At 43.4% G+C, this 9882-nt stretch overlaps 1 protein-coding gene and 1 long non-coding RNA gene across 3 annotated transcripts in view; one reads left to right on the top strand and one right to left on the bottom strand.

Annotated features, from left to right (window-relative positions):
* Positions 1-999: 999 nt before the first annotated feature.
* On the bottom strand, positions 1000-8511 carry LOC310666737. Its single transcript, XR_014505990.1, has 2 exons — positions 5774-8511; positions 1000-5408 (listed from the first exon to the last, which is right to left on the bottom strand). It is a non-coding gene; the product is annotated as an uncharacterized lncRNA (long non-coding RNA).
* The window catches only part of MORC2 (MORC family CW-type zinc finger 2), a 59776-nt gene continuing 54055 nt past the window's right edge, over positions 4162-9882 (top strand). Inside the window, exons 1-2 of one of the 2 annotated variants that reach the window (XM_083417600.1) lie at positions 4162-4265; positions 6150-9110. In XM_083417600.1, coding sequence (XP_083273726.1) covers positions 9043-9110 — 68 coding nt within the window. In that variant the 5' untranslated portion in view covers positions 4162-4265; positions 6150-9042. Of the gene's footprint in view, positions 4266-6149; positions 9111-9882 lie in introns of those variants that run through there. The other variant, XM_083417601.1, reaches the window with a different exon arrangement.

The following is a 9882-nucleotide window of genomic DNA, read 5'->3' as shown; positions in this document are numbered from 1 at the left end:
ATCATCTATGTAAGAACTTTAAAGAGTTGGTGCTTTCCTTTGTTATAGGAATTTTAAGGTCTCAAATACAGAATAAATATTATTAAATGCACACCACACATATCTAAATATATAAACCATGTGTCTAAAATAGTACAGGAGGGCAACTCTGAAGCCATTTTGACTCTCCCAATGATCTCAAATATTCCTCTGTAGTAAGGGAGACAAACAGGGAAAACCTTCCCACTGTCTTTTCACTTAGAAATCCTGTCTTAAGGGCGTATTTGTGTATGAATAGAAAGGAGGACACAAGGAGAAGGGGACGACAGAGGATGAGATGGTTGGACAGTGTTCTGAAAGCTACTGAGTTTGACCAAACTGTGGAGGCAGTGGAAGACAGGAGTGCCTGGCGTGCTCTGGTCCATGGGGTCACGAAGAGTTGGACACAACTAAACGACTAAACAACAACAAGGATGAGCCTGTGACCTGGATTCAGGAACTATAGTATTAACCATCACATAAGAATGGCCAAGCTGCCCAGCTAATGCAATCAGTGACCATTATCGGGTATGCTGGCAGAAAGGATTTCTGTTGTAGACCACCACCTATTATGTATATATGATGATTGGGGGATGGTCTTTGGCTAAGGGGGTTGGGCAATGTCAAAAGTCTCTAAAGGTTCCTGCACACTTTTGTTCAGGGTCTTTCCCTCCTTGGAAGGAGAGGAGGGAACTCTGTTGCAACAGAAAAATAAACATCTGCCTTGCTTTCCACTGGATCCAGTCTCCATCCATTTTTCTCTGACCGATCATGGACTTAGGGGACTCAGAGTCCCATGGGGAGTTGGGCAGCAAAAGCCAAACCCAAATTTTTTACATCACCTTCTCCCTCCTCCTCTCTCTCTCTCTCTCTCTATTGTGCCTACTGTAAGCCATACAATTCAGACCTTTTTCCGAATTGATCTGGAAGTTTGTTCTGGAACAGTAGGGTAAAAATGTTCTTTAAAAAATTACAGTGATATTTTATTATTATTTGAACTACTGTTTATTTTAAAAATTCACTTATTTATTTGATTATGACATGTGTATGCTGGTCCATAATAAAGTTCTTTCAACAACTTACAATCGATAAGTTAAAATAAATTTAAAATACAAAGAAATGCAAAACCAATAAAAAAGAGGAAAAACAAACAAAACTCGCTGCACATCAAAAATTAATAAAAGCTAATAAAATCTTATCCCAGGATAGCTTAGAATAACGTAAAACACAATGATATCAAGGACAAACAAAAGGAAAAAAATAACAAAAATGGGAAAATAGAAAATAGAAAATGTTCTAACAGGCAATCATTTAAGATATGAAATATTAAAATGTCTAAGATGAAAACTTCAACCAGGCCTCTGAAAGACAGTAAAGTGGGTGTCCAACAAGATTTAGTGAAGATCTCTCAAAAGTAGTAGTTTAGGGGACTGGTGAGCTATTTGGCCATGCAAAGTCAGGGCCGAAGATTTTCCACACCTGGACATGCGCCTTAATTAATCAGAATGTACAATGTTTCTAACATGCTAGAGCCAGATTGACACGGGCATTCTCAGGGTTGTGGCTGAAGACATTTTGTAAGATTTCTTGGGTAAAACCTCTTTAGTTGCTGGTGGCTTCCTCTGTTCTTAAGACCCCAATAAGCAACAAGATCTCATTAGGCCCAGCTGTGCTATGGAAGTTTAGGGCAGCATCTCAAACTACAGACACTGCCAGTTTTCCACAGCTGGGCTTAAAAACCACTTGGGCTCTTGAAAATCCTGGCCAACTCTGTTTGCCTTCAAACAAAACATTTACAAGCATATAAAAACTAAATATTTGAGGTTCTGATACCAAAGCTCTGAATCACGGAGGGCAGTTAAGATTTCTCCCAGACCCTAAATGGGGAAATTGTTTGGGCAGAGAAGTGCTGTTTGCTATGAATAACGTCCTGTTTAGTGGTGAGTAATTGCAGCCTCCCAAAGGGTGCACTCAACTGTACAGCCGGTGTGTGGGTCACGCAGAAATAGCCAAGGGTTTTAGGGCGTTAAGTTCAATGCTCAGTTTTAGGTGTCGAGTGCTGGAGACTAGATGCCAAAGAGATGAGAAGACTTTGGCCAAAAGGAATAGCAATATTTTTTTTTTTAGTTTGGGATATCATGAACAATTTGCAAGCATGCCAAGCTTTTGGAAAGGCAAAAGAGTGCCCCACATGCTTACTGGATTTTATTAATCTTAGGAACTCTAGCACACACTGGCTCTTGCAACAGAGGAAAAGATTAAGCAATGGAGCCTCCCCGTGGGCTCTTCATAAATCTTCCACTCTCAACTCCCCTTCCTTCTCTAATTCCTATCCTAATAACTTGCATAAGAGAGGAGGCCTGTCAGGGATGGGGTCGTTGTGTAAAGGGCAGGAGGGGAAATGTGCTCCCTCCTATACACACACACACAGAGACAGAGCACTTGAAGTTTTTCTCTTGGTAATTCTGGAAATTAACAGTCGCTTTCCACTTCCTTACTGCCACATTAAAAAATGCAGGGCTGAAGTGTCACAGATGAAAGCATAGACAGGAACTCTCTTCTCCATCCCTGAAGTTCTTGCTCACCGTTAGGAGTGATTTCCAGCACAGGTGTGGCCCTTTCCAATTGTTATATTTTCCTGTGCAGCCTGGAGGGCTCTATATTATCCCTGGGCTGTGTACACACCATAAACTTAATGCACATGACCCAAAGAATCATGGGAACTGTAGTTTGCTGAAGGTATTGGAGATTGTAGCTTTGTGAGGGGTAAACTATAGTTCCTATGATTCTTTGGGGGAAGCCATGTGCCTTAAATGGGTGTTGTGTACGGAACCCTAATTTTGCTGGGGTAGAATGTCACAAAAATAAAGCTTCCGTAGAAGCTGTGGTGCTGTTCTTTCAAACTGCAACAGGTGATATCTGGTTCCGACAGAGTTAACTGTAAATCCATTGTTCTATTGCAAGTGCAGTTTCTTTCCCCATTATTTGTTGTAAAAATCAGCCCTTAGGATTTCATTAATATACCTTAGACTTGTTAAAGGTACTTTTTATTTTTAAGAACATAATTGATAATAAAAATTGGTTGTGTAGAAACCAAAACTAAAAGCTTAACAGTCAGAATCCAAGCAAGCTTGGGTAAACATTTATCCTTTTAAGAGGCATTTAAAGGTCATTAATATCTTAGCCTCTTGAATCAACCAAGGGAGGGCATTCTAGAGGAAGGGTGGCTGTGCAATGACAAGTCTCCTCAGAAAATCTTAAAATGCTGCTTGGTCAGTGTCGTTATGCCAAGGCTAGATTTTTGGGGCCTACAAAAAGTGACAGCAGATAGACTAGTAAAGTCAGAAGAGAAGGTAGTAGTTCATCATGGTAACGGCAGTTGGTGAAACAGAACCCGCATCTTTAATCGAAAAGATTTTAATTCGCTCAGCTTGATAGTTCACCAGGATGTGGGTGTTTGTCAACTGTCTGTAGACTTATCAAAAAATGGCAGGAGGGTGAAAAGCCATCAGTATAAACTGAATTTCTCAGTAGATGATGCTGTATCTTGAGTTATGCTGTCATAATCCTGTCAGCCAATGGAAGCAGCTTTCAATCTCTGCTGTTGCCAGGCTAACTTTAAAGTACATTTTCTTGGAAACTTTAACAGCTATGTTAACAATTCTTGTTCCTCTACCTATTGAATGTATAACTGTATGTCAATTATGAGATGGATGCTGAAATCTAGGCGTTGAGACACAAATACCCTAACACCTTTCTGTAGCCAGAAATGAGCTTGGTCTGCTTCCAACCATACCCATCCAACACATTTGGTATAGCTCTGTACAAGTTAGTATATTTCTCTGCAGATCACCCCAAAATACAGACTGGATGATAGTGTAGCTCCTCAAGGTCCTGACGTACTGCATTCCTCCTGGTTGTATTTTGGGGTTCTATAACCAGCATTTTTCCTGAAAAAAACTTGTGTGGTTGTATTTTTTCCTTAAGTCTTAAGCAACACCAGCAGCCAACACATACCCCCTTCAGGAATTTGGGCATAAGCTGTAGAAGATACACACAATTTCTAATAGTTTTAAATGCCATGTACACACATGAACTTTTAAACTGTAGAATCTGTTTCACCTTCAGCAGCTGGAAATTTTGAATATCATCCCGGAGTCATCACATCATGCAGTCCTTGGACTGGTCTCTGCAGTGTTCGATACTTCCAAGAAATTTCATTAGCACAAGTAGTTTCTGAGCTCAAGGTACAGTACTGCCTTGTTTTTTGGTCTTCAGAGGAGGGCTAGACCATGTGAAAAATAGATTTTAGCTGCAGTTCATTTTCATCTTTGTAGTCTTATTAAAAAGTGTGCTTAAGACATTCAGTTGTTGTGCCCATAACCTAAGCTTATGGTGCCATTTAGCTCCCAGCTTTCATATCTCTGTTTCCAACACTGGGTGTCTGGAAACAGTGGCAAGATGAATGAGGAAAACAAAGGTGAGTTTCAATTCTGGGCAAAACAGAGGTACTGAGGATGTGTGGATTCCATGTCTGAGAAAATGGTAACTTGTCTACCCTGGATGGGGTTGCATTCCCCCTAGAGGTTTGTAGGCTGGGTGTACTTCTGGATCCAGCTTTGACACTGGAGGCCCGGGTAGCTTCATTGGCTAGTTGTACCAGTTATAGCTGGTAAAACAGCTATGGCCTTTCCTGGGTCAGGAAAGCTTGGTCACAGTAGTTCATGCAGGTTACTTCAAGATTGGATTACAGTGGTACCTCGGGTTAAGTACTTAATTCGTTCCAGAGGCCCGTTCTTAACCTGAAGCACCACTTTAGCTAATGGGGCCTCCTGCTGCCACTGCACAATTTCTGTTCTCATCCTGAAGCAAAGTTCTTAACCCAAGGTACTATTTCTGGGTTAGCAGTCTGTAATCTGAAGCATCTGTAACCCGAGGTACCACTGTACTGCAATGGACTCGTATCAGCTTCCCTAGCACTTAATCCAGAAGCTGTAGTTAGTGCAGAATGCTGCTGCGTTCTGACAGGATTGAGACTATGCCAGCATATAACAGCTCTGCTCAGAGACCTGTAAATGTAAAGGACCCCTGACAGTTAAGTCCAGTCGCAGATGACTCTGGGGTTGCAGTACTCATCTCGCTTTACAGGCTGAGGGAGTCAGCGCTTGTCCGCAGTTTTTCTGGATCATGTGGTCAGCATGACTAAGCCACTTCTGGCGCAATGGAAAACTGAAACCAGAGCAGCACATGGAAACGCCATTTACCTTCCCACCGAAGCGTTACCTATTTATCTACTTGCACTTTTTGGCGTGCCTTCGAACTGCTAGGTTGACAGGAGCTGGGACCCAGCAACAGGAGCTCACTCCATCGCGGCGATTCGAACCGCCAACCTTCCAATCGGCAAGCCCATGAGGCTCCATGGTTTAGACCACAATGCCACCCGCATCCCTTCAGAGACCTGTAAGGTAAAGGGACCCCTGACCATTAGGTCCAGTCGTGGCTGACTCTGGGGTTGCGGCGCTCATCTCACTTTATTGGCCAAGGGAGCCGGCGTACAGCTTCCGGGTCATGTGGCCAGCATGACTAAGCCGCTTCTGGCGAACCAGAGCAGCGCGCAGAAACACCGTTTACCTCCCCACCAGAGCAGTACCTATTCATCTACTTGCACTTTGACGTGCTTTCGAACTGCTAGGTTGGCAGGAGCTGGGACTGAAGAACGGGAGCTCACCCTGCTGTGGGGATTCAAACCGCCGACCTTCTGATTGGCAAGTCCTAGGCTCTGTGGTTTAACCCACAGCGCCACCCACGTCCCCTCAGAGACCTGTACCAGCTGCCTATTTGACAAGTTCAAATTGTTACCAGTTGCCAAGTTCAAGTGTTACTATTAGTATATACAGCCAGTAACACCTTGGGACCAGTTTACTGTGAGGCTGACTTGCCCCATATATGCCCCTTCAACTAATTCAAAATGCAGAACGGGCACTGTAACAAGCAGTAGAATACTCATTCCACATTCATAAGAAATCAGTCTTTATAATCCAGTTACAGGAATGCTTTATATGCCCTAAATATAGAAATAGGTCCTATGCTTTGTATATGTTCTTAAGCTTAGCATTATTTTTTAATTACAGGCAACAACAGATTTACACTTGTTCAGCAGCTGCACAACTCTGCACATCACAATGACCTGGAAGTGGCTGGAAAAGGAGATATAATGCGGGGCAGGAGCGTAGGTTTATGCATGTCCTGCCGTCTCATGCAACCCCCAGAATGCAACTCCTGCACAAATTGGGGACTGCCTGTATTTAATATTTTGATTTTCAGTCCCAGAGCTGTTCTCAAAGCGACTCAACATGGGTACTGTCAATAAATGTGGACGGTAATGACATCAATAATGAAAAATAACCAAAGCATTAAAAGTGATTATAATCAAGGATTTCAAGAAGCCTGAGAAAATGAAAAGGTCCTCTGAAAGGTATCAGTGCCAGGCACGTCTCCCTGGAGAGAGTATTCCAAGACTAACACTACAAGCTGCAATGCCGAGTCAATGAATAGACCAGAAACTTAATATGCTACTTGTTGGCAGATTAAACAAACTCTTAACTTGAAATCTAGTTCTTCACATATAGGTTTTCTGCCCACAAACTTTAAATTTCTTCATGAAGCCACCTGGAGTCTTTGCATATTCTTGGTTAAAAAAGGAAATGCTTCTTGGATGAACAGATGTGTCAAATTCTTCTGCTGTCTTTTATGGGTGGTCCAGAAGTTCCGCAGACATGCAGTCCATCAAGTGAGAGCCAGTTTTCAGTTGAAATTATTTTATTATATTCTACATCCTTGAATATACGGTTAGCCTTTTGTTCTTTCACAAGATGCAGAGCCTCAAGAATAAAACTGGATATAGGTCAATGATAATTTAATGTAGCTTACACCAACTAGACATGTTTGACAGTGGTACATCTTATGCTAAATCTTTTAAAAATTTCATCCTAATTCTTCCTGTGATGTCTACACCACTGAAAAAATTTACTTACCAAGTCTTGCTATAAGCATATTTTCCAGCTTTTCCAAATTTATTTTTTTCCCTGGAGTCATTCACACAGCAAGTGATTTCCCCCTCCTTCTCTGAACTCTCTTTCAGCATGTATCTTTCCAATATATTTCAGGTGCTCTCAAAGTGGTGAAAACAATTTGCTGCCAAATTCATTTGTAAAACATTCATTTCTCAATTTATTAAAAAACAAGAGGCAAAAAACAGACCAGTTTCTCTAACACAATTCAAATATGAAAAAACAGGCAAAGGTATAAAATGTATTTTGAGCTTAAATTCTACACCTATCTACTCAACTTTTTTATTTTTGTCTATTTAGCATTTCTACTATTAAACATGATAACACTTCTGACAGTTCTTAGCATAGAGACTCCAACCCAATACTTACTATTTCAATTAGCAGCAGATTCAACTCTCCCTACTACTTTTCCTATATGTCTCTTTGTAGCCATTTTGCAATAAGAAACTGGCCGCTTGTTCTGAACTATGACTGTTGTCCGAGAAAGGTTGATGCCATTATCTAGTCAATATTTTGTTCCTTAATTGTTCTGGAATACCTGGCAAGCAGACGAAAGCAACTCGAGAAAAAGCACACTATTTTAATTCCAAGGACGACACAGAAACAGATGGATATTTTAATACAAAGTGCGACACGAGAACGTTAACCAGATACTATTCTTTTGAACTTTAAGAGCACACAGAGTCCAATAAAAGGTGCTGAAATGCACCTTGAAAAAAACCAAGTCATCTTTAATGACATTTAATTAGGCAAGGAAAATACATGAACGCGAGTTTTGTTTTTTTTTACACAAAACAACACACCCAGGAAAAGACTTAAGTACATTCACCCATATAAAAATAAGGCACGAGAATTGGGGGGGGGGGGTGAACCCCCTGAGAGAAAGGAGGCGATAATGGAGAGAAAGACGCCGCCGACGCCATTTTAAATCGCCGTCTTCTTCATGCAGCCGATTAGGAAAATGGCTTCTGGGCGAAGCAGCAAGCGGCGCGGCTTCGGAATGACGAGGACGCGCGCCCTGGTCCGAGGGAGAGCGGGAGGAAAGGGGGAGAAGGAGGGTCCCAGTCGTCAATCGGGAGAAGGGGGAAAGGGGAAAACCGCGCGCTCTCGCACCTCGCTCGACTGACGATCCCGTGAACGCCGCATCGAGGCTTCTATGTACATTGCGAACCGTCTGAGGAAAAAACCCCCGGAATTTCCCAATGCGCAGACGCAGCAATCTACCGCCCCGCCTCTCCCCCAACGGTTTAAAACGGTCACGCGGGCAGGGGGTGGGAAGGAGAGAAGAATGCGTCCGGAAACGGTGGGGGAAGGGAAGGGAAGCCGCTTTATTTCACTACCTCACGCGGTGCAAACAGCGCCGTCGGGACACGCAGTCCTCATCCACTGTCGTTCTCTCTCTCGACTCCCCTCCCCTCTTTGTGTCGTGGTGCCAAGGCTTAATTGTCACGTGGGGCGCCGCCGCCCAATGGCGGGGAAGCGGCGGCGGCGGCTCGCTTCTCCGCCTTTCCCTCAGCGCAGTGTGTGAGGGAAGGCGAAGCCGTGTAGCGAGGGAAGAGGCGGAGGGCGGGAGACGTGGTGAAGGAACAAAGGACGGCGCCCGTCGGCGGGTTCTCTTCATAGGCATATTGCGATAAAGAGGAGAACGAACGAACGAACGCACGCGGGCGGAGGTTGACGGCCGTTGGCGGCGTCGGGAGCGAAAGGGGAACGAGCGCGACGGAAGAAGCTCAGGGGCGAGCAGAAGGGGGGGAAAGAAGAAGATAAATACGGGTGGGCCGGGGGGAGCCACTGAGGGCGCTCGTAAGCGCGCCTGTCAGTAGGCAAGCTTTTATAGCTTCGTTAGTGAAGAAAAGTGGTGGTCAGGGCGGTTGGGTCGCCTCAAGCTTGTTTTTCCCTCACGCCTGAAAATTGGCGGGAGGGGTGTGGGCGGGGCGTCGTCTTTATCAGCGTCATGGCGTTCAGCAATTACAGCAGCCTTCAGCGTGCTCAACTGACCTTCGAGTATCTGCACACCAACTCGTGAGTAGGAATGGAGGTTGTGGGGCTCGGTGTAGCTGTAGGCGTTCTCTTTTTCACTGCTTCTTGCACGTTGGCAGCAGCTGCTAATCCAGGAAAAAAACCCACGAAACGGTAATTGGATTCCCTGGAAAGGAACGAAAGCTGAGCATCGTCGCCGTTGGGAAGAAAGAAAAATACTGGGGAAAATTGAGCAAGGAAGGAACAGTGCGTGATATGACAGTAAAAACGGGGCATTCAGTGAAACTGAAGCACAGATGGAAAATATGTTTACCCACAACTTGCCTGTGGAATTTTTGCTGCTCAGAAGAGCAACAGACGGTTCAACCACGCTTGAAAATGAACGTAGCAAAATTATGAAAAGGAAGAATGTTAGTAGCTGTTAGGAAAGATTGTATATTTGCATATTCTCTGCATTTTAATTTGTTGGAAACTTGTCCCTGGCATTGTTCATGAATTCGAAGAAACCGGGAAGATTAATGCAATGTTGTATGGTTTGATCTGCCACCTTGATTCAAAGTGGAGTCCATAGATTTAACTATACAATATGCTTGTAGAAACGTTTGTCTAGTTTTGGGGCAATTTTTCTTCATTTTGACAATTGTGCAGAAACTTAGCTTTTGATTTTCATGTTACAGATAGCCTTCTCAGTGATGATGAATACCTTTTAGTTAGAGAAGACTGTTATAGTGACAGATAATCAGGGAGGGAATGGTACTATAGTACCAGCCAATATTCTTGATCTGTATATATGTCTCTCAGAAAATGGGCATCA

This window comes from Podarcis tiliguerta, assembly GCF_965153285.1.
Source record: "Podarcis tiliguerta genome assembly, chromosome: 16".
Lineage (NCBI taxonomy): Eukaryota > Metazoa > Chordata > Lepidosauria > Squamata > Lacertidae > Podarcis > Podarcis tiliguerta.
Note: the sequence above shows the minus strand (reverse complement) of the source record. Positions and strands in the feature narration are given on the sequence as shown.